Source organism: Ovis aries, chromosome 13 (assembly GCF_016772045.2).
Source record: "Ovis aries strain OAR_USU_Benz2616 breed Rambouillet chromosome 13, ARS-UI_Ramb_v3.0, whole genome shotgun sequence".
Lineage (NCBI taxonomy): Eukaryota > Metazoa > Chordata > Mammalia > Artiodactyla > Bovidae > Ovis > Ovis aries.
The window spans coordinates 71,400,374-71,425,566 of record NC_056066.1 but is presented as its reverse complement, the minus strand read 5'-3'; the positions used below and the strand labels follow the sequence as shown (position 1 = coordinate 71,425,566).

The following is a 25,193-nucleotide window of genomic DNA, read 5'->3' as shown; positions in this document are numbered from 1 at the left end:
TCTGCAACCTTGGGCATGTAAGGCAGCATATTCACAGGCTCCAAAGATAGAAATGATGCTAAAGCTGAAACTCCAGTACTTTGGCCACCTCACGCGAAGAGTTGACTCATTGGAAAAGACTCTGATGCTGGGAGGGATTGGGGGCAGGAGGAGAAGGGGACGACCGAGGATGAGATGGCTGGATGGTGTCACCGACTGGATGGACATGAGTTTGAGTGAACTCCGGGAGTTGGTGATGGACAGGGAGACCTGGCGTGCTGCGATTCATGGGGTCGCAAAGAGTCGGACACGACTGAGCAACTGAACTGAAAGATTACAACATGGGCATCTATGGGAAACCATTGTTAACTTACCATAGAGTGGTTGGGGGCTGTGTAGTGAGAGAGTATTCATATGCAAGGCAGGAAATAGAAGCCAAATATGGAGGCTTTCAAACATCTCCATGAAAGACTCTGGACTTTATAGGAGACAGAAAGTTTCCTATAAAAAAGGACTTCCTAGGAAGTTGAAGATATGTCACAGCTGGTTTTGCATTGTAGGGAGATGAGGCTACTTGCTGCTACATTGGATGGTAAAGGAATTAAGGCCTAAACTGGTAGGAAGTTGTTGCAAACATCCATGAAACAGACAGAAAGCCCGTAACACAAATGTCCTGGACATAAGGTAGTCCAGTAGCTGTGAGAGTGGAGAGGAAGAAGATGATACAGGAAACACAAGGGGAAATCAGCCCCAGGATTTGATGACTGATGACTTGCAAGGGGTGAGAATAGAGCAACAGATTCCATTCTGTTTCTCAGCAGAGTCTCTGCTGCTCTTTTCTTCAGTCTTTCGAGGCCTCCCCACTATATTGAAAAAACTTGGGGAAAGAAAGGAGCTATTTTTTTTGTTTGAGGACCTACAATAGGACAATCCTTATCTGGATACTTTATAAATTGTTTCATTTACTTGTCCTGACTACTGAGTAAGATGTATCTTTGTGGAATACAAAAATGGAAACTGAGGCTCACAGAGTTTAGGCAATTCATCTGAGATCATCCAGGCAAAAGAGGGGTAGCTGGGCTTCTAGTCAAGACCAGGTAACTGCAGGGCTTCTCTGTGAGTGCCCTGCAGGATCCCCTGTACCTGGGGCTGGTGGCTCAACAGGTAGGGGTTGAACTGCATTTCAGAGCTGGGGCAGTGAGTGCCCTGTGTGTGCATACTTCTGCTGAAAGACGTCTGGCACTGGGATGCTTGAGAACTCTGCCTCCAGGCTTCCCTGGTGGTCCATTGGTTAGGACTGCACTTCCACTGCAGCGGGTGTGGGTTTGATCCCTGATCAGAAACTAAGATCTCACATGCCAGGTGGCCAGGAAAAAAAAAAAAAAAAAGAACTCTGCCTCTTGGAGGCGGCATTTCCCTTCCCCTGCCCTGCCCCTGGCCCAGGATCTTAAGTAACTCTTTGTGGAACTGGTGCCGAGCCCGTGGAACTCAAGCGTGGTGGGCAGAATTGTTCATGGTACAAACTGAAGCAGGAGTCAGGAAACCTGACCCAGAGCCTTCACTGTCTTGTGTGACCCTTAAGCAAGTCCCTTCCCCACACTGGGATTTCTAAAATGAGGTGGTTGGATTAGTTAAACTCCGGTGTCTCCCCTGGATATAATTTGTTATTCTCTTATGAGTAATCTGCAATTTCTAGGCCAGCACTATTCAATAGAACTGTCTCTGATGGTGGGGATTTTCTCTGTTGTCACTGTAAAACATGGTATCAGCTGAGTCCTTGGGATATGGCTAGTTATGTCTAAGGAAATGAATTTTTAATTTAATGTTAATAAAATTTAAGTAGGCACACAATGCTACTAATTCAGAGAATGGAGTTCTAGACCCTCAGTTGTCTGCTTGTTCAGCAAGTGTAATGGGTGTGTTCATGAGTTTCTACCTCTTTCAGCTGCTAAGTTGTGTCCAACTCCCTGCAACCCCATGAGATGCAGCACACCAGGCCTCCCTATCCATCACCAACTCCTGGAGCCTGCTCAAACTCATGTCCATTGATTCAGTGATGCCATCCAACCATCTCATCCTCTGTCGTCCCCTTCTCCTGCCTTCAATCTTTCCCAGCATCAGGGTCTTTTCCAGTGGATCGGCTCTTCACATCAGGTGGCCGAAGTGTTGGAGCTTCAGCTTCCACATCAGTCTTTCTAATGAATGTTCAGGGTTGATTTCCTTTAGGATTGGCTGGTTTGATCTCCTTGCTGTCCCAGGGACTCTGAAGAGTCTTCTCCAGCACTGTAATTTGAAAGCATCTGTTCTTTGGTGCTCAACCTTCTCTGTGGTCCAACTCTCACATCCATACATGACTACTGGAAAAACCATAGCTTTGACTATTCAGACCTTTGTCTGCAAAGTGATGTCTCTGGTTGTTAATACCTCTGTAACTTTGGGAAAAAGACTTTTTTCCTCCATGCTCCCTGCTTTGGATCAGAGATAACATGGCATGACTTCACTGGGATGTGGAAAAATGTCAGATCAAGTTACAGAGGTAGAAAGTTTTAAACATACTAATTACACTTGTTCAATAAGCAGAGACTTTAGGGTCTAGAACTGCGTTCTCTGATTTAGTAGCTAATAGCAATGCATGCCTATTTATATTTAATTAAAATTAAATTAAAATTTTATTTCCTAGATCATGCCTGACATGTACTAAGTTCTTAATAAGCATTAGTGACATCAAACATAAATTGCATTTGGCTCGTTGTCACCTGCTGCTGGCCATTTGTTCTGAAATTAATGCTTATTGAGTCAGGTCCAGTGTTTCATGTAATATACACCAAAAACCAAGCAACGACAAGACCTGGACGTGTAGCTTTCATTATCCCACTTTACAGATGAGGACGGTGAGGTCCAGGGAGGCTCACTGACTTGCTCAAAGTGAGGCAGCCGAGGAGTGACAGGTGTGGGACTGAGACCTAGTTTTCTTGACTGCAAGTCCAGGACGTGTTCCATGCCATCACAGCTGCACTGGCTGCGGGCAGCGTTTGGGTCCTGCCACCATCCGCTCCCTCCTCGTAGGTGCTGGCGCTGGAAGCTGGCAGGGCCACCTGTCTGCAGGGATGGCTCCCAGCTCTCGGAGCTCCAGGCCTTCAGCTGCCAGTCGCGAGCACACTCATGTAATCTTAATGAACAATGTGCAAAGCCATTAAAAACTCAATCAGGGCTTTCTTTTTACTGCCGACGTGAGGAAATGCAATCCTGAGGTGCTCATGTGTAAACACAATAGCCACCATCTGCTGCGGAGAAGCGTTTTTGCCTCCAAAAAGGGGATCTGTGTCGCAGACACATCAATAACGGGGCTCTTATCAAGGCGTTATTATGCACGAAGGGGAAAAAAATGCAAAATTTATGGCCAGCCAGAGAGTACTTCCTGGTTTAATTCCACAGTTTTGGGGACTATGTGTAATAACTATGAGGAAACTAAGGCTGTTTTATGTTCCTGATCACGCCAGTAGATTTTTGAAGGGGAGGAAAAAAAAATGGGGAGGGGGAGAATGTATTTACAGTCTTTCTCTTTCTTGTTTCTGACTGATCTCGCATAATGACGGGCTCATTTTTGATCTCCAGGAAACTGACAGCCCCGGGATGGTATTAATTAAGACAACCTGTTGATCAAAGAGGGCCCCACTGTGCTGCTGATGCATGCGGGCTTTCATTCCTGAGCAATCTCTGTGACGGCAGGCCAGCCTGCGCTCAGCCCAGATAGCCTTCCCTCCTTTCTAGAGGGCCTGGCCAGACCTCTGTAAGGGGGGCTTGATGTGTGTGGGGCTGTAGATGGCTGGATCCCACCCTTCGCTGAGATACCAGGCTTGGCTGTGGATTGCTGCGGCTTCCTGCCTCTCTGCCTTTGCACGTGCTGTTTGCTTTACTAGAAATGCCCTCCCAAGCTGCCACCAGGAGCACTTCGATGCAAGGGACCAACCCCAGCTGGGAAAGCGGAGAGGCTTGCATGTTCTGATGTGTGGAGTTCAGAGCTATATCACCTGTATCTCTTTACATCTTCTGATCTACACTAAACCTGATAGGCTGACAATACTCCTGTGGAAGGGGCATCAGGAGAGAAAAAAAACCAGCCCCGTGCGGTTATGAGAATACTAGAGGAAGCCTGTTGCCTGGCCACGGGTGGAGGAAGAAATCCATCATGAAAGATAATGGCAAGTGGAATTAAGAGCTAACTGTAGGGGGCAATGGTGAGCGTAGACCCTGATGGAGGAGGGGGAGGAAAAAAGCCTTGTGGGTTTGCAGAAAGAGCTGGCCCTAGAACCAACCTTCCAGACGTTGGGGCCAAAGCAGTTGTATTGTGTGTCCCCTGAGTCTGTTTCAGGGCAGAGAGACAGGAACAAGGACCCACCCAGTCATCGAGCCATCACAAATGATGGTAGGGGCATATGGGGGAACCTGCATCTGGAAGCGCCCTGAGAACGAGGGGATTGGTGTCATTCCTTGGGGTGCTGTGTGCACTTCTGGAAATATCAATACATAGGGAGTGTTGCTTGGTGCTGGCGTTCCTGCAGGTACAGGAAGGGGCTAAAAGCTGGTCAGATTCTATTATCAGGGTTCATAATATGCTCAGTGATTGGTGAGGTTTGTCTTCTATTCACTCTTTAGATGCCAGCTCAGCCCAGTCCATTCCTGGAAGATGTCCTGATTCACCCTGGTTGCGTTAGTCACCCCTGCCTCTGTGTCTTGTGCTCAGGGGCTGTGCTCCACTCCAGCCAGGCTGGGTTTGCTTCAAGGTCCTCTGTGGTTGCTGTCTCTGCAGCTCTGAGGCACCTTCCTCTGCCTCTGCTACTGTTGGCTGCTGCCCTCTCCACACAGACTCTCCTTCGCTGAGCCCTGGTTCAGAGACTCCAGTCTCTAGAGTCCGGTTCAGAAATTGGGGTTAGGTGTGCCTGTTTGGTAGACCTGAGATCGTGTGTCTGAGGCCTCGCTACAGAGGAGGCTGGGACAGGGGGCATCTGGTCCTTTCCATTTCCAAAGCAGAAGTGGGCTCTGCTTTAAAACTCGAGGGGTTCCCCAGACACGGGAAGAGAGTTCAGCTATTGAGCGGCCAGACTACAGAGCACGTTTCTGCTCCAGGTCACCAGTCCGATGAGCTTGGAAGATGGCCTGAGCACATGTGGGAGTGGGTGTCTGAGGAGCCACGGATGACGCGATGGTTCCATGGGCTAGTTGCCCTGAGGAATTTCCCCTGCTGAAACGTGGGTCTTCCCTGCTCTTTTCCAGAACTTTTTCTTTTTTTTTGTCCAGATTGGGAGCCAAATGGTTCAACCCTACATTTTGCTTTTTATCCCATGCTTCTATTATAAGACATTCATGGTGACAGGATCTAATACTGCAAGAGACCTGTTACACTTATAGTAGCACTCAGATTCCCTGGGGCAACTGTTGTTCAGACAGTGCATGCCTGCTGGCTTCTGATTCAATCTGCTATCCTTCTTCTATATCTGATTCAGTAGCTTAGAAGTATGTTTGTAGTCATATTAACACAAATATCTGCAAAGATGCATATGTTACTTTCCATGACAAAAGGGGTTTTGCAGATGTCATTGAATTAAGGACACTGCAGTGGAGGGATGATCCTAACTGTCTGGGGGGATCCTAATTGTTCAGGGTCCTTTTAAGAAGGAGACAGGAGAGTCAAAGTCGGAAAAAGATGTGTCTGTGGAATCAGAGGTTGGAGTGATGGCCTTCTGAAGATGGAGGAAGGGTCCATCAGCCGAGGAATGCAGGCAACCACTGAAGGCAAGGAAACAGTTTATCTCCTGAAGCCTCCAAAAGGAAAGCAGCCTTATAACACCTTGATTTTAGACTTCTAAAAGAGAGAATACGTTTGTGTTGTATGAAGCCACTGAGTTTGTGGTAATAGTTACAGTGGTGATTGGACACTAATCCAGGTCTAAATCTTATGTCCCCAAGTCTCTACCTGCTTGTCTGCCAAGCCCCTTTCTGCTTTCCTAAGGCTCTCCCAAGTCACTTGTGAGAATCCTTGGGGCTGGTCTTGAGTGCATGAGTATAAGAACATACTTATGCTCTGGACTCCTCATGGAAGCCCACTGCCTGCAGGGCATAGAAGGAGACCCTCGCCACAGTTGCTGTTCTGGAGGCCCTTCCCAGTGTCACCATACCCCCCATCCTGTTGGCAGACCAGGTGCTGCTGAGCTTCCCATCCACGTCTCCAGAGGGTCCTCTCTTACACTCTGTCTCTTGGACTCCAAGGCAGCCTCACTGGGACATTCCTGAGCAGGGCTCCATCCTACCAGTCCCTTCTGGCCTGACCCTCCCCTTCTTTGCAGGTCAGCTGGGTGGGGAGGCGTGGGCAGTCATTTTCTTCCATTTGTTTCAGTTTTCTTATATATCTCTCTGATCCTTGCCCCCTAATGTATGCCTTTCTGTCTGGTCTGCAGGCCTGAGGATGCATGTGAAATCCCACAGAATGACATTAGGGGTGAGGGTAGTGGGAAACACAGTTTGCCCTAATGCAACCCACTCTGGTCTCCCTGAGACATGAAGCATCTTAACGAAGGTTCAGGATGTTTATTTCCTTCTCGAGTTTTTTTTTTTTTTTTTCTGCGAACCCATGTTTTTCATTCTCAGCCTTTTCTGCTTCTTTTCACCCAAGGACGCTTCTCTCAATGATGTCCCTGTTTGTAGCATCTCGCAGCCTTGCTTAGTAACTGTCATTGCTCATGTTATCTGCTTAAGAAAAGGGACTTGCAGGAAGCAGGGGCTCTGCAGGGATGCCAAAATAATAACGATAATGCTAGTTGCAGAAGTGAACGTCAGATGTTCACCGGCTTAATGACCTAATAATAGTTTATTCCTTGCTTGAAGTCCGCAAAGAGTGTTCCTAATGGTGATGGCCTTCCTCGTGGTCATGGTCATTCGGGGAACTCGGTTCCTTTAATTGTGGCTTTTCTGTCCCTCAGGCTCCTGGAATCCTGTCATTTCAGTTGGTGGACAGGAAAAAGACAACGCGGCAGTGACTCCGGGGCCTGAATGTGCATATACAGCACCTCATGATCTTGATGGAATGCAAATTCAGATTCAGTAGATGTGGGGTGGGGCCCAAGAGTGTGTATTTCTTACCAGCTCCCAGGTGATTCTGAGACTCCTGGTCCAGGAATCATCCTGTGAAGGATGAGATTAAAGGAGGATGAAGCAGTGGGAGCTGGGTGAGGGTAGAGGTTGTCCGCCTTGAAGAGTCAAGCCAGGAAGCGGCAGCCTTCATCCTTAGGACCTGTTGGCTGGAAACCAGTTGCATGGCCTCGCCAAACTCTGAAAGGAGGCTGGGGAGTATAGTCCAGCTCTGCCCAGCACAGAGAGGACAGGCTTGCTAGTCAACCAGCAGTTTCTACTACATGAAGGCTTGGTGGAGGGCCATGCACTTCCACCAGCTCTGCCTTCAGAGAAATGGCAGCATCCTTTATTAACAGTCATGGAGGCCGCACAATGGAGAGGATTCCTAGACTTGCTGGGGTGGATGGATGTTACCTGGCTCCACCCTCTCAGTGAGCCTGCTTCATCACTAGAGCTAGGATGCAAAGAAGGGGGAACCTGAGCTGGTGGATGGGAAACTTTCCCGACTGTGCTGTGGGCAGTAAGAAGCCGGGTGTGTGAACTGGCTGGAGCACAGGTGCTTAAATGTCTCTGGGGCATCCCAGGATTCTGATAGAGAACCCAGTCACCGCTTGTTTCTCAGGCTGCCTTCCTTATCTGCAGCTGCGCCCGCCTCTGTGCCCAGGGGCTTGTGGGTCTTGTAAGTCAGCACTCTCCCATCCCAGGAAGACCTTTGGAACCCTGGGGGATGCAGATCAGCAAACAGGTGAGGGCCCGGGTGCCGGCTTCTCTCTGTGCCTCTTTCCCCAATGCAGTGGCGCTTTCCTTGCTGCCGGGAGGGTGTGACGATTAGAGACAACATCTGACAAGGGACAGCTCCCCATGTACCAGGGTTGCTGCCTAGCTGTAAACTAGGAAGTTTGATTTGCTTGGAAACATGGGTAAGATACTGCTTTTTCTCTACTTTCCAAGGCTCCTACTCAGGGGAGTGGGTGAGTTTTCTGCTTGGATATTCAAAGTTATTGGATATTGAAAGATATTGGATATTGAAAGTCTGGTAGCCATTGGTTCAGGTTGCTCCCTTTATCACCTTGCTTCTTGTTGCCTTATTTCAGGAATGAGCCTTAGAGATCTGGGTAGAGTTGGAAGGAAGGCATCTTCGATGGTCTAACTACCTTGCATGCTGGTTCAGGGGAGAAAGTGCAAGAAAGCCTAATTTGTCCTCAAGTCCATGTTCCTTTCTCTAATCCAGCTCTGTAGTAAAGTGGAGATTTTGAACTCTGTCTCCTGTGTCTATTTTAAAATTTATTTCAAACCCAGCAGATACAGGCTGTGAATGACCAGTACCCTTTAGAACCCCAAGATATGGATTGCCTAGCACTGAGTATCTGGCAACTGTTAGTCTTCTGGGGATTAGAGTGAAAGAATGACGCTACTGATAGCTATTGAGTGGCTCATCTTGGTTGAGGACAAGTAGTCTTAAGGCTTCATTCTGATTGGAGATTTTACTGCCTAAAATAAGATTTCAAAGCAGCAGTGGTTTTCTTGGTGGAAATATTCATTGTGGAATCACTTGAGTTTATCTACTGGGTTTTATGATGCAGTTTATTCCATAGACTTGTAAGACTCTTAAGTCACAGAGTTCGGCCCTCACAGCTGATGGTGAAAGTTCCTTAGACGTCTGCTCAATGTGTCCAGACTCTGTTTAGCCACCTGTGGTGATGAGGGACTCGCTTTGTCTCCAGGTAGTCCACCTCAGTTTTGCATCCATTCTACTTGTTAAAAGGGCCTTTGAACTGAAATGTGCCCCGCTGTGGCTTCTTCCATAGGGCTGTTCTCAGATGACCATCATCAGGGAACTGTTGCCGCAATAATGCACCTAGCAAACCAAGAGGGAAGTTACAACGCACATTTTATTCTCACACTCCTGGGTCTGAGCCTCTGTTGTGGATTGGCTGACCCAGGCTGGGCTTGTTGGCTTTGTGGCTGTACTCCCAGCTACATGGGAGGCCTGGCTGGGTTCTTTACTCTCCATTGGGCTTATTTCTCTTCCACACGTGTCTGTCCTCGATCTCAAGCCGAAGGGGCAGCAGCTACCTGGGGCACGTTCTTCTCCTGGAAGACAGCAGTAGCGCAAGAGGGCAAGCCTGGCTGGGCAAGCACGTTTCAAGCCTCATTCTCTTAGCATCCTGCTGACCAAAGCAAGTGGAGCTCAAAGCAAGGGATGAGGACACGTTCTCTGCCTCGGTTGGAAGCGGGGACAAGTCAAAGGCAAAGAGTGTGGATCCAGGAAGGGTGAAGAACCAGAAACGACCATTTAATCTGTCAAAGAAACTCCAAGAGGCTCCAAACACTTGGAGTGTTTGAAAATAATAGTCATGTTTTCTGCAGGCCGTAAAAATAGCATCAACTTTGAGGTCGAAGAGAATCTGGGTCTCATCCTTCCTTGTCTGAGTGGTCCAGGGTAAGTTACTCAGTCTTTCAATAAAATGAAAAGCCTTCTTCTCCCAGGGTTGTTCTGAAGATTAAATTGAACAAAATATAAATAAACTAAGCCTCACACTGGTACTCCTTAAGTTCTCAGCAAGAATTACTTACTCTCCATTCCATCTTTCAGTCGGTTCTCACATATCTTCAAGGTCTTCTTTGCTTTCTTGAGTATACTGTACTTGTATATGTCCTCCGGTATATTTCTTGTATTAATGCAAGGCTCGAGGTGTAATATGTTAGAACAACACCCTGGTTTGGCAGAGCTTCTGCTTCCATTGAGACCACCTGAGCTTGAATGAGGTTATATTCCACCTCATTTCATCCCTGGAGGTTACAGTTGACTAAATTCCTGAGTTTTTATTCCATTTTTCCTCTAGGAACTGCTGGTTTTAGTGAGTTTTGTTGTTGTTCTGTATGTTTTTATAGATTGTTTACTTTGTAGAAATAGTTTTTGTGTCTTACCTTCTCTTAATTCTTACAAAACCACCTTGGTGAGTAACACCTTTTATTCCCAATCGCAGAAGAGGATACTTGAATTCAGAAAGGAAATGTGGGTTCCTGGGGGTCAATCAGACCCTCCTAGAGGGACTGGATTTCTGGCTACCGTGTTTCCAGGTGTGACTGGTTTTCAGAAGGATTTTCTTTCTCTCTCCTTGTCTCTACCTCCCGCCCTTTTTGTGGGTCTCCAGGATCCTTCATGATGGTGAACAGCTCTGGGAGGGCCTCTGGCCAGAAGGCCCACCTTCTCCTGCCGACCCTCAAGGAGAACGACACCCACTGCATTGATTTCCATTACTACTTCTCCAGCCGCGACCGGTCCAGCCCAGGGGCCCTAAATGTCTATGTGAAGGTGAACGGTGGACCCCAGGGAAACCCCGTCTGGAACGTGTCTGGGGTGGTCACCGAGGGCTGGGTGAAGGCAGAGCTTGCCATCAGCACCTTCTGGCCACATTTCTACCAGGTATGGTGTTTTATCATATTTTGATTTTTTTTTTTTTTTTTTAGTATTTACCTATATACCGCTTGCCCTCTTGTTTGGAAGTTTGGTCTAGGAAAAATTTTATGTACTTACTTGTTCACCTCGTGGTTACCAAGCTGCTTCTGCTAATCAGTCCTGGAGGATGCAGGAGAGATCCAGTATAGCCCCTGCCTCCCTGGAGATCACAGTTTGTAGGAGGAGACTGATTGATACTGTTTATTTATATAAACACAGTATAGTGGAATGCGTGTGGATTCCATGGGATGTTGGAGGGATGGAGACACTGAAGCCTTCTAGCAAATAATTTCTTATAACAATCTTATGAGGGAGGTGCTATTATTATGCCTATTTTACAGATGAAAAATTAAGGTTCAGAAAGGTAACAAGTCAAATACTGCCCCTGGGGAAGAGGGTGTCTGTGGGCAAGACAATTATGACGACTCCTAAGAGGACAAGACAGCTAGGCTGAGTCTTGAAGATGAACAAATACTTATTGAAGAAGGAAGGGAAAGGCATTTGCATTAATGGGGGTGATGGATACCATGGATTGAAGGAGTAAGTGAGAGATTTTGGCAGAGTTTGGAAACTAGGTTGCTTATAGGTATATTGAAAGGAAGATATACTGGGAGCTAAACCTGCAGGGATGGGTAGGTCCTGCGGGGCTTTGAATGCCAGGCTAAGGAGAGTAGATTTATTCTCTAGCCTAGAGCAGCACTACTCAAACCATCTGTGGTGGAAGACCAGTTTTTTCCTCCTTAACTCACTGTGGACCAATACTCTTATAAACTGCGGTAAAAGTGTCACCGCAAGGCCAAATTGCTGGAACACTTTCTGAACACCTCTTATCTCATTGTGGACTGTTAACATACATGGTACATGATGCCACCAGCCCATGGGCGCACTTAGAGGAACATAGCTCCATGTTGTCATGGCCTGGGACTGTTGAAAGTTTTTAAATTACTTTATTAAGGTATAATTTATATACCATGGAATCCACTTATTTTAAGCATGCAAGCGGGTGATTTTTAGTAAATCTATTGAGTTGCAGAATCATCACCATAAACCAGCTTTAGAATGTTTTCTTCCCTCTTTAAGCTCCTTTGCGCCTGTTTGCAGTTGATATCCATACACACAGATGGAAGGCTTTAAGTCAGAAAGTGACATAGTCAGATCTATTTTTGGAGAAATTTCTTTGGAGTCTAAAGCAGAAGAGGGACCTAAGGGGGCAAGCTGAGTGCCTGGGAGATTCGTAGGCATCCTTCAGTTCAAAACTCATGGTACACTTCTTTCAGATGTACTGTGAAATTAGTTGTGAACAATATGTAAATGAAAGGACATGGCTGTGTTCCGATAAAACTCTATTGCACAAAAAAAGTGATGGACCAGATTTGGTCTCCAGGCCATAGTTTGCTGAATCCTCAGGTAGGTGATAAAGCTGAGGTCTAGAGATGGACAGTGAAGTCCAAGAGCACACAGCAAATCATTGGCAAAGTTGGGACTAAAATTCTGGTACCCCAGTCCCGAAACTGCCCCTGTTTCACTAAGTATAGCTTCAAGTGTCTCTGTAAGTCCATGGATCCCCTCAAGGAGGCCTTAGCATTCCAATTTAGAAACCCCCTACCTAGGACCTGATGCAGATGGATACAGGATGGGGGCTACAGGTGCAAGGAAGGATAAAGAGCAAGAAAAGTGACCCAGGTGAGGGTTAGACCCACCACTGACCCTGCTCTTTGATGGGTATAGAAGGGGGAAAAGAGTGTGTCCTGGGCATCTCTTATGTCTCAGCTCTGTGGTAAGCATATATTTGCTTCTCATTTATCTGATAGTAACTCCCGTGTTGGGCGGCACCATGTCCTGTGTTCCAGCGTAAGGGATATTATTGGTCATTTGAGATCCCCATAATTCTGCCTAGGTCCTCTGGCTGCAAGCTCAGTTCCCTGCTTTTAGGAGCGAGGGGAAAGCATGCCCATCCTGAGAACTGCTTGCTCACTAGCAGTGCCGTGTTGGGTCTGCCCCATTACCATTCTGAGCACAGTTGTCTCATTTGTAAAATGGAGAGGTCCATGGGTCCGTGGATTAAATGAGGTAGTATGTAACTTATATCAGGCTCTCACTGAGCCCCGCAGTGTTTGGAAGGGAGGAGGAAGTGAGGGGAGAGCAGACAAAGAGGATGGAGGTGGGGGGTCCTCCTTAAAGAAACACCGGCTGTGGCTGAGCTCCGAGCTGTCCCTGTGATGAGCAGCCTCATCTGGGAGAAGGTTCTGATTTCCAACCTGTTACGCCACAGCATCATTTCATTCCATCTCCTCTGCTCTGAGCTTTGTGGTGAGAAAGCCACTAATGCACTGAGAGCAGCGGTTTAGAAAAGGCACGGGTCTCTCAGACACACACAGAGCTGTGAGTGGATAGCCCCGTGGCACACACACAGGTGTACACACTCACCATCCGGTTCTCAGACTCACCGCACACCCAGGGACACCCCCCACACGTACATCCGGTGAGAGAAAAGGGTGCCTGTCTGGAGATTCGAAGACGTTTGCAAAATGAGCTTGAAAATTCATCAGACCCCCAGCTCTGGATCTGTATGTCTGATTCTGGGGACTAAATACCATTTTGGTTCTCAGCGGGGCTGGGCTTCAGACCCTGATGGCTTATGTATTCATTTATTAAAGTCATATTTCACAGTCCTAAAATTGACTTGTAGCTCTGTAACAAACAGGGACTTTTCATCTTTCTTATTAGTGGGCTCTCTGCACCTTCAGCATGGCCTGAGATGAGAAGGGCCCCCTGCCATCCACCCCTCGCTGGCCTCCTCTCAGGGGAGCAGGGGCTTGCCCGGTGCAGCTGAAGCCGTGCTGCACGTGGCTGCTCCTTTCCAGGTGATGTTAATTCTATTTCAGTTTTTAATGATTCTGAACTTTTCTGTCCCAATATTTAAAAAAATAAAAGAACTTTAATTAATTGTGCTACCACTTCTTGCTCTGTTCTCCATCACCTGCCTCAGTGAAATTGCCTTTTTATTCAGCTATGTAGACCCCCGAAATTTAAGACTCACTCGACTTGAATTTAATTGGAACATGAAGCCCAGTCCCTTTCTCAGACGTTCCTCTGGCCTCTGGTGTTCTGTGTGGTTGGTCCCTTCATGCACAGTTCAGGAGGCATCATGGGGTGCGGATCGAGTCTCTACCTTCTTTAAACTCCACCCCATCTCTTTCACTCACCCATCTCTCCTCCCTGCTAGGCAGCAAACCCTCCTCCTCCTCTTTTACACAGGGCTCCTTGGGCTGATATGGAAAAGAGTGTCTTGATTTTACCCCAAGAAATCTCCCCATCATAAAAATATATGTAGTCCTCTTCCAAAGAGAAGTTCTGGTTAGCCAAGATCTTTCTGTCTCTTATCTTTTGAGAAGGTGTTTGCAGCCCCTTGAAATGTTTTGCTCCACCAGTTCTCTGCTTGAGGCCTTCAGCGGTGACCAGAAAACGTCAAGTCCCTTAAACTGTGTCCTGACGTATCCACGTCCTCCCCCAAATGGGCACATACCCTGCTTTTTGGAGGGTTTGAGGGGTGACTCATCTCTGAGCCTCTCTTGGGACTTGACTTCCTGGCTTGGCCCAGCAGTTGCTGCTTTGGGAGAGGTTTGTCCCTTTCCAGGCAAGCTCCAATCCCCCAGGACCAGGAGGTCTCTGAGGGTCTGGGACTTGAGGGTTTGTAGCTGATGGTCGGGACACACGGCTGCTTTGGGGTTGGAGACTTTCCTGCAGGGAAGGTGTGGTCTGGTTCTGTACCCCAGTGTCCCTGTCTCCATACACCGACATGGAGCATCATGGGTGGTCTTCTGTCTCCCCCCATCTGCCCTTCTCGTCCCCTGTACACAGATGGCACTGAGCCTTTTTTTCCTCACAATTCTTCACTCACTCACTTCTCCCATTCCTGACCCTCAGTCCTCAAGGGCCTTGGTTGCGGTTTTCTTATGAGTGTGCTTGGCTTGAAGATGACGGTTCTGCCTCACTTCAGAACACCTGAGCAGGTCTTTCGGTCACCGAGGGTCTTGACATCACCCTGGCCCTTTGTGGTGTCTGTCCCCAGGAACTGGAGCTGGTAAGATGCTGGGTGGGATCTTCCTGACCAGGACCCCCACACCAGAAGTGCATTGACAGGGTGACCCGTTCCACCTGAGGCCGCAGCCATCTCCTCAGGCACCTTCTGACCTAGAGAGAGGACTCCAGTCATCCATATTCCCCAGAACTTGGTCAGTCGGGAGCCTGGCCCTGGGGCCCGAGCTGCAGCTGTGACAGCTGCTTTTCCTGCACCATACAAGACCAAATTCTGTTCTGCTGTTCTGTTTGTTTACTGCGTCCTCCTTTTTTATCAGCAGTGAGAATTCAGAGGGGCACTCACATTCTCCTGATGTTTGAATGTCCCTGGTCATGCTGCTACCCTTACAATCTCTTGCTGCAGCCAAACCTGATCTCTCTAACCATGTTCCATGTTCCCCTGTCTCATGTCTTCTTACAAAAGCTCCTTGTGATCAGAAGCTTGAGCCATGAGTCCCAGCGATAATTTGCATTGCCCGGATCTCTTTCAGAACTATAAAGCATGCAAGGATGGATAAGGGGGTGTTTGGGGCTTTGGGACTATATGTAATTTCTACAGGCTGTCCCTGCCAACTTCATCTCCATCCCCATTGCTTCTCCGTGACCTAGATTCACAATCCCATAATCTACTGATGGCACATTCTAGCCACCACTTGGGATTTCCCTCCCCAGTGCCTGGCGTTATGCTCCCCAGGGTTGGCCCTTGTTTCTGGAAGCGGGCAACCTACCCGGGCTGGTGTGTGTGGGCCTGAGAGTCAGCCGCCTTGTGAGAGTTCAGTGTTTGGGGGACAAGCTCAGCAAGTGAGTCCAGGTAGGCCCAAGCCCATCTATCACAGGCCTGTTTTCCTTCTCTTTCCTTTCTGGGGAAGATGGTGGACTTCCTGGCACTCTTGCTGATACCCCCAGCTGTGTGACCCTCTGCCCTCAGGCCATTGAAGGCTCTATCTCATGGCAGTTTGCATGATTTTGTTTTGTTTTGTTTTGTTTTGTTTTGTTTTGGCTCCTGTAGGTTGTGTGAGCATTCTTCTCTGAGCACTCTGGCAGTGATGGGGAGAATATTCCCCATCTGTTCTGGGAGGTACTTTCATTCTCAGCTGCATCCAGGACCTGCCTTGTCTTATAAACATACCACAGTCCCTACTTCTAATATCTTATGATCCTGGAGCCTTCATCAAGGATTCTGTGTGTTGTCATAGTCCCCTTCCCAGCTCTCCTGGCACCTGCAACCATCCGTGCCTCTTAATTTCCATGTACCTCCCCGCATGGACCCAAAGCCCAGCCACCAGCAGTTTCCACCTTAGTGGAACCTTAGTGGAAACTTGGGGTGAGGGCATAAGGGGTTGTCACATTGGGAAGTCCATTTCTTTCTTCCCCACCATTCCCTTGAATTTTCCTTCTCATCTGCCATCCCTCTGTCCAGAGTAAGGGCAGTAATAACAGTTCAGTTCAGTTCAATCACTCAGTCGTGTCCGACTCTTTGCGACCCCATGAATTGCAGCACGCCAGGCCTCCCTGTCCATCACCATCTCCCGGAGTTCACTCAGACTCACGTCCATCGAGTCCGTGATGCCATCCAGCAGGGCAGTAATAACCATGCATCAGCATTTACGATATGTATTATCAGCATTTTACAGTTATTCATTTACTTCATTAAAAAAGCAGTACCTTTCTTCCCCTTATTTCTTACAGAATATTACTGTCTCCTATTTGAGAAACCCAAGTCTCACCTACCATGGTGTGTTATAGAAAAACATTCCCAAGAGGAATTCTGATGAATGAAAGATTGTCTGTCTCATTATAGAATTCTTATTTCTGCTACAGGAAGGACATTGAGCAGTGACCAGCTGTACGTGTCACTGTCACGCACCCATTCTCTCATGGCCAGCCTTGGGTTTGCTCATGGAGTATTTGTTAATAATTATGATATAGGTTGCATACTGAGAGATGATGTGAGAAGCAGAGTGTGAGAAGAGTATTAATAGAGTTGAACTTTGAGTAACTGGAAAAAAAAGAACTCTGCTTAACCAAGTGTTTTGGTTAAAAATGAGAGTTGGACTGCTTTCCAGTAAAGTTCAGTAATGGACTTGGCTGTGAACCAGGGTCTCAGCCCTCCTACCTGCCTCTGGCTTCTTTCCTGAGTTTTGGTAATTTAGCTGGCCCCACCACTTAGGGTTGTTGAGAGGCTAGATTGAGACCACCACTGATAAAAAGGTTAATGTGGTTGACCTTTGTTATTATGGTTTTATTTCTCTATTTTTGTTATTATTCAGTCTTAGTTGATGAGGTCCCCCTCTGTTTAGTACTGGTCACTCCACCAGTAACCTGACCCCATTTGACTTTTGTCCCCTCTAGAATCTGTTCCATCAACTCCCCATTCCCTTGTATTCCATGCTACTTCCCTGACTCATTCCCCTCTACCTAAAACCATGTTCCAATATCTACCATCCTAAGAAATCCTCTGTTGGGCTTTCCACACTTGGCCTTGGGCCCTAGTCCTCTTCTTAGAACTGTCTGCTCCCTCTTTCAAGGTGACCTCATCTAGTTGTATAGATTTAAATGGCATTTAGATGCCAGTACTACCACATTTGTAACTCTGGTCCTAGATCACCCAAGAGCTTCGAAATATAATATCAGCTTCCTCAGGATGTCCATTAAGATGTTTAGTTGGCATCTTGAAAAAAAAATTGTGATGTAGCTCAGCCTGTATGCCCAGAGACACGCACATTCATTTTCTTTGTGTTAATAAAGGAGACCAGAATCAGCCTAGAAGCTCAAGACTTAAATTGAAGAATCCTCTTTGTATTTTCTCTTTTCTTCACTCTTCTCCTCTTAATCTAGCAGTAATTATTTTCATCTCTACCTTGAAAATATCTCATATCATCAGCATCTTTATTCCTCATGGCTAACACCATGGTCCAAGCCATACTCATCTTTTGATTGGACCACTACCGTAGCCAACTGTTCAATTTCATTCTTGCTCAAGCTCCACGTCCTGCCCCAGTCAATTTCCACAGAATAGCCAGAATGAACTTTTTTGAATGTAAATTAAATCATGTCACTTTCCAGCTTCAAATGCCTCAGTAATAGCAGAAAATTCAAACTCCCGTAAGTCTTATAGCACTCCATGTCATCTGACCTGCAGCTAGCATTCCAGCCTTGCCTTGTGCTACTCTAGCTTGCTTGCTATATCCCAGCCACACCAGGGTCTCATTCTTATATTCCCAGATCATCCTCAAGTTCTTTCCTGGCTCAGAGCCTTTGTGCATCCACCGCCTCTTCCTTAACTAGCCAGTTTCATCCTTCTGGTCTCCTTTTAATTATCACCTTTTCAGAGTTCTTTCCTGACTACTCTAAGTAATGTAGACCCTCTCCCACTTAGTTATACTTAATCACAAAATGAATTTAATTTCCTTATTTATCTGTGTAATTTCCATTTCTGTTCATGACATGTAAAGTTTATCAGAGTTAGAACCCTAAGCTTGTTGTTCACTTTTTAGCCCCTCCCTGCGAGTGCCTCAATCCTTGGTACAGAGGACAGTCTCTGTACATATGAATGAATGAGACTGTCCCTGCTTCCAATAGGTTTAGAGCTTACAGGATGAAATAATTCATGAACAGGCATTGACACTCCGCTGTGATAGGTGTGGTAGTGGAGTTAGTTATGGTACATGACCCAAGGGTAGTATAATATGCAGAGAGATATGAAAATGTAATACACTTTAAAGCACTTAATTTTTATTGTAAATAAAAAGAAGCTCATTTTTATCGTAGGGAATTTGGAAAATCTAGGAAAGGGTTAAGGCGAAAACATTCATCTGCCATAATCTCCCTAGTGTCATTAAAAACATTGCATTCATAAAACATTACCAGTCTTGCTTCATCTTTTGTGAATAACCTGCTGAACTCACTGATTTTTCTTTTAGAGAGTTTATTTGTTTTGATGATTCTCAAGGATTCTTTACACAGAATAGGATATTTACCTTTTAGCTGGCATATATATTACAGATATTGTTCTCAACTTGCCATTTGACTTTTAATTTTATTTCATTCAGACTTTTGTTAACAAAACATACTTTGACAGTATAGTTATTATGTATTTAAGAAATAGACAATATTTCAACTTTAAGAAATTGATTTTTAAGCTTTTGTCGTTAGTTTATGGCTTTAGGGAATCTGGTTAGAGAATATATAGAACCATGCCTGTATAGTTTCCTCTTTGAAGAATTTATTGAAGTTAGATGTTCGCCTATTACATGATCTTGTGTGGTTTTTATATTTCTTTTTCATTTAAATTCCACTTTGATGCTTTAGCATTATTTTTACAACAATAATTTTCTGTTTGTATTTTCCCATTTTCCTGTGTCTGTTTGGTTTGTTATTTTTAAGGCTATTGAGTCATTCTAGGTGTTTATCTTATGACATGTAATTAGACTTTGTTCGTTTAGAGAGTCTGAGAGCTTTTCTTTGTTTTAACCTATTTATATTTATTAACATAATAGAATTTTGTTACTTTTACTACACAATTTGAATCTTTTCATGCTATTTCTTTTACATGTGTGTTCTGTGTTCATTATATTTTTTAATTTTTTTCCTACAGAAATTAGTATATTAACTCCCTTAACATGAATAATTACCTAACAAGGTAGACACTATAATTACAGATGAGGAAACTGAGGCGCAGAGCAGTAAGGTAACTTGCTCAAGGTGGTACACACACAAGATGCACACACTCAAGGTACACACACAAGGTGGTACACACACAAGGTGGTACACACACAAGGTGGTACACACACAAGGTGCACACACACACGGTGCATACACACAAGGGGCACACACACACAAGGTACATACACTAGGTGCACACACAAAAGGTGGTACACTCACGAGGTACACACACACACACACAAGGTGCACACACTAGGTGCACACACAGAAGGTGCACACACATAAGGGGCACACACACAAGGGGCACACACACACAAGGCACACACAGTAGGTGCACACACAGAAGGTGGTACACTCACAAGGGGCACACACACACAAGGTGCACACACTAGGTGCACACACGGAAGGTGGTACACTCACAAGGTGCACACACACACAAAGTGCACACATTAGGTGTACACACACAAGGTACACACACAAGCTGGTACAACCAGGACTAAAACTCAGGTATCCTAACCCAGAACCCAAGCCCTGTACTATTTTCCTTCTTAAAGTAAGATAAAGATTGAAATATATCTATTGGATTTAAGTGGTAAGAGCACTACTAAGAGATTGGTGGTGTCTTCCCTGAGATCAATGTTGGGGGTAGTGTCAAGGACAAAGTCCAGGTGATGGTGTTGAGGTTTTGCACTGAGAAGCTGGGAGGTATAGAGGGAGTATAATTAAGACTATTGAAAAAAATTAAATATGATTGAAATACAACTGGATTGCAAATACTACTGCTGCCACAAGGGTAGCTTTTCAAGAGTAAGAGAAATCCAAGCGTCTAGTTTGTCAGAGTCAGGAATAAAAGGGTGGCTTTGGAGATAAGGGATGAAGAGGGAGAACCAAGAAGCTGGAAAACACAGCCGAGATAGAGGTCAGGGGCACTGGGCCGTGCCTTGCAGAGCGGACAGTGGCTGGTGTGTAGTCATCTGACCCATGAAGGTTAGGCTGATCAGTAGGAAGTTAGAAGTTAGCCCTTCTGTGGTCCTCTTGTTTCTTAAAGATGTGATGTGGTTATCTGTAGGGATTGGGCAGGTGACTGGGAGACAGTCTCCCTGTCTCCCTGTTGAAAGGGAGACATTTGGGTGGGGATACAGAGGTGGAGAAAGCAGTTTTGCAATAGACTTGCCAACAGCAAAATGAGGAATTGGGGCTTTAGGTGCGATGGATGTGGGTGATTATTTGACAGAGTGAGGGGACTGTGTGTTTGTTGAGATTAAAACAAAGATGTCCAGGCAGCATACAGTTTCTAGAAAAACTGGGACCCAGGGTACCATATGTGCCAAAGAAGCAGATTTAAGGGGAGTGAGTTGGGAGAGGAGTGTGGGTGTGCCAAAATGCAAGAAGCTGAAAACTCCAGTGTGTGGGGTGAAGGATGAGTGTGAGCACATGAAGGATGAGTGTGAGCACATGAAGGACAAGCGTGGGCGAGTGTGGGCACGTGGAGGGTGAGCTTGGGCACGTGGAGGTGAGTGTGGGTATGTGGAGGTGAGTGTGGGCACGTGGAAGGCAAGTGTGGGCACATGGAGGTGAGTGTGGGCACGTGGAGGGTGAGTGTGGGCATGCAGAGGATGCATGTGAGCACGTGACTGAAGCCAATTGGAAGATGAAGCCATTGGACTTAGGGACATCCAGGGCATTGGCCATTCTGTCCACACAGATGGTCACATCTCCTTTGTGAAGGTGGATGTTGGGTGACAAGCTGGTTACTGAAGTAAGCAGTGCGGGTGGGAGTCAGCATGGAGGATCAAAGAACTTCTTGCTTGTGGATTCCTGCATAGCAACAGTGGTGTGGGGGGCTTATTTTTAAGGGATGTTATTAGGTCATTCAGATGGACTATATTCCTTGAGGATATGGAATCAAATCAAGGTAAACCATTCTTGGCTTATAATGGCTTCTCCCTCACCCTGCATAAGAAAATGGAGATAATAGGAAGTAATTCTCTGTGTTTCACTTGAAACAATAATGAAAAAGGTGCATGTTGAAGTTTCAAGGCCAAGTTTGGGTTGTTTTCCTTTCATCTGAGGGTTATTTCTGAAAGCCATTAGAAATGTTCCATGTGGCTGGTTCTTCTTTTGCTGGTCACCAGAAGGTGACCTTTTTACCTTATTTTGAAAATCCATGTCAATTGCCAAGGTAATATCCTAGCCTGATACAAGACCTTTTTGGATGGTTCTAGTGGGAAGCTGAAGCATACATTGTTTGGAGGTTGGACAGCTGTGATGAACGCCTTCAACCCCTTCTGCAAAACTGACTCCTGCCTTGTGTGTTGCAGGTAATATTTGAATCCGTCTCTCTGAAGGGCCATCCTGGCTACATCGCTGTGGACGAGGTTCGGGTCCTTGCCCATCCATGCAGTAAGTCTCTTCCCTGCTCTAAGCACAGCCTTGTTTCATATGGTTTGGAGGCTGCAGTCCCTGCTATTCATTCAGCTCACAAACATCTCTCACTCTCTCTCTTTTTTAATCCTTCAAAAAATGCTTACATACTCAATGCAATCAGTCCTGAATAAATCCATAATTTCGCTGGCCTGTTCAACAGGCAAGCACCTCCAGGAATTTGCAGAGAGTGGCAAAACATCTTCGTTTGAATCTCTCTTCATTATTAAAGGAGTCTAAAGTCCTGATTGTTTATTAGTGGGATTCAGGCCACTGAAGTGGAAGAATTAGAGGGCTCTGGATAGAATCTTGTGCAATTGTCTTAAAAAAGGAACCAACACCCAAAACACTGAGCAAATTAGCACACTGTTCACTCACAGGGAAAAGTACCACTAAGCTATTAATTCTTTAAAAGTAATTTTAAATACCCTCATCAACTCTGTGTAGGCGTAGGGAGAGATTTCTCACAGTGGCTAGTACTTATGGTACAGGGTTGAGAGTTCTCAAAGGCATTGTACTCCATGCCCAGACCATTTCCACTGAAAGTTCTCTCTCTCTACTGTATTTAGGCTAAGATATTTGAATGTATTTGAGCGAGGAACTGTGGGTCCCTGGTTCACTATAGACATCTCAGAGGGGACCAGTCCTGGGTACAGGTAGTTGAAAGGGCATCATATCTTGTGACATTTGATGCAGGTATTGTAATCAAAGGGGTATGCATATGGATTAAGGCAGCCCAGGAGAAGGCAATGGCACCCCACTGCAGTACTCTTGCCTGGAGAATCCCAGGGACAGAGGAACCTAGTGGGCTGCCATCTATGGGGTCGCACAGAGTCAGACAAGACTGAAGTGACTTAGCAGCAGCAGCATACAAGGGCTGGCTAGGTTGCCAGCCCCATTAGCTAGTGTCTGCAGATTGGAGATTCCCATTAGTTCCTTGGCAGGTTTCAGGTAACTAACTCCTAGGATTGTCCTTTCTCTGCTTCTAGCTTAAAGCCACAAGCCATTCTGTGGGCTCTGGTGCAGTTTGCTGTTCCCTCAAGAGATGTCATATGTCCTGTCTTTTGATGCCTTTTGTTCCTCCCGTTTTGAGGCTATTCTCATTTCTGCCCCATCCATGTTGCTTTTTATTTCAAGTAATTATTTGGCTGTGCTTAGTCTTAGTGTGGCTTGCAAACTCTTTGTTGTGGCATGGGGGATCTAGGTCTCTGACCAGGGCTTCAGCCTGGGCCCCCTGCATTGAGAGTGTGGAGTCTTAGCCACTTGGACCGCCCCCGCCCCCGGGAAGTCCCCATGTTGCTTTCACTGGACTGATTCTTTCCACTTCTGCTGCAGTGACTTTGTCACAGGCTCAGGCATCACTTCCTTCCTGGCACTCCAGTGGCATTGTTTGACCTGTTGTCTTAGATCACCATCTCTAGAGGAATTTGAGCTGAGTTCCAAGGGGCTTTGGCAAGACAACATTTCGGGTAACTGTGTTTGGGGTCTGTGCAAGAGATACCTCCTTCCTAGAAGTCAGCCAGCATCTCAGGAATGCTGACATCCTGTCAGATGACTCGCCATTACTTTGGCCTAAGGAATCTACCTTTGTGTTGTGGATATACTGATGAGTCCCTCTTACAAGGATGAAATCTCCGCATCCCTTGATCTTGGATATCCGCGTCTGCCGCCCATTGGAGAATAATTGTTGACCTCAGACCACTTCAGGAGACATCTGCTCTACATGTGGTCCACTTAGCCTCACATACTGTGCAGGAGTGACCTGCACAGCCCCCACTTTTGAGCGAGTCTCTCTGAGACAGGTCTTGTGCTTTCCCCAAGCCCTGCACGTATCCTGTCCTTGGAGCTGCACCCAGCTGCTGCCTCCTGCTTGGCCTGTGCAGGATGCTTGTACTAGGTCTTTCTAGTAGGTGACCTTGGGCTCTTCCCTGAAGGATCCGGCTTGGTTCTCTCTCCTGGGATCCCAGAACTCTGTCCTCTGCTTTGCCTTCGCCTTCACCATGAGGGCCAACCTGACCCTGTCTCTCCTCCCAGTCTTGGCTCTGCCTGAACTCTGCACACCATCCATGGTTTGCTATTGCAGCCACACGCTTCCTTCTCTCAGAGAAATCTCCATGGGGGAGAGCTCTCTGGAGGGTCTACCCTCAGAGTCTCATGGCTTCTCTTGGAATCCTCCTTCCATCGGGGCTGCTTCTGAGTTTAGGATTTTTCTGACAGCTTCATACTCCCCCTGCTGAGGAGAGAGTAGATGACTTGGTTATGGAATTGCCGAGAGCCAGTTACCCAGCAAATGGGCCATGCGACATAACTCAGGAAGACATGCCCCTGACTGTGTTCTGGCATAATGTGCTTCATCTGAGTTCAGCCTAGATGCTTAGGAGGCTTAAGCTTAAACTTCCCAGAAATCAACACATGAGGACTCTGTGATAGGGGCTGGAATTGGAAAATCCCATTTAACTCTACATACAAATATTGGTGGTGCACATAGTCCTCTGAGATCTATCGTGAGTCGTGTTGAGTGGACCAGGGCCTAGCCAAAGCCCATTCTGCATGCTCCGTTCATATCCAGTTTGGGTTTTTATTCATTTTTTCTTTCAGTAGTCAATTATTGAGCATTAGTTATGTGTCAGGAACTCCTGCTGGACCCAGGGGATACTCGGGACCAAGATAGACAGGTCTTTGTCCCCATGGTGTATACGTAGCAGATGGACAGAGGGAGTTCAGACAGTTCAGTCACTCAGTTGTGTCTTACTCTTTACCACCCCATGGAATGCAGCACGCCAGGCTTCCCTGTCCATTGCAGGCTCCCAGAGTTTGCTCAGACTCATGCCTATCAAGTTGGTGATGCCATCCAACCATCTCATCCTCTGTCGTCCCCTTCTCCTCCTGCCTTCAGTCTTTCCCAGCATCAGGGTCTTTTCCAATGAGTCAGTTCTTCTCATCAGGTGGCCAAAGTATTGGAGCTTCAGCTTCAGCATCAGTCCTTCCAATGACTATTCAGGACTGATTTCCTTTAGGATGGACTGGTTGGATCTCCTTGCAGTTCAAGGGACTCTCAAGAGTCTTCTCCAACACCACAGTTCAAAAGCATCAATTCTTCGGCGCTCAGCCTTCTTTATGGTCTAACTCTCACATCCATACATGACTACTGGAAAAACCATAGCTTTGACTAGATGGACCTTTGTTGGCAAAGTAATGTCTCTGCTTTTTAATATGCTGTCTAGGTTGGTCATAACTTTTCTTCCAAGGAGTAAGTATCTTTTAATTTCATGGCTGCAGTCATTGTCTGCAGTGATTTTGGAGCCCAAGAAAATATAGTCTCTCACTGTTTCCATTGTTTCCGCATCTATTTGCCATGAAGTGATGGGACCAGAAGCCATGATTTTAGTTTTCTGAATGTTGAGTTTTAAGCCAACTTTTTCACTTTCTTCTTTCACTTTCATCAAGAGGCTTT

General features: G+C 46.4%; 1 protein-coding gene across 1 annotated transcript in view; it reads left to right on the top strand.

Moving 5' to 3' along the window:
* The window catches only part of PTPRT (protein tyrosine phosphatase receptor type T), a 1,166,895-nt gene that overhangs the window by 410,292 nt on the left and 731,410 nt on the right, over positions 1 to 25,193 (top strand). The window contains exons 3-4 of the mRNA XM_042230145.2: positions 10,266 to 10,537; positions 21,637 to 21,718. Coding sequence (XP_042086079.1) covers positions 10,266 to 10,537; positions 21,637 to 21,718 — 354 coding nt within the window. The remainder of the gene's footprint in view (positions 1 to 10,265; positions 10,538 to 21,636; positions 21,719 to 25,193) is intronic.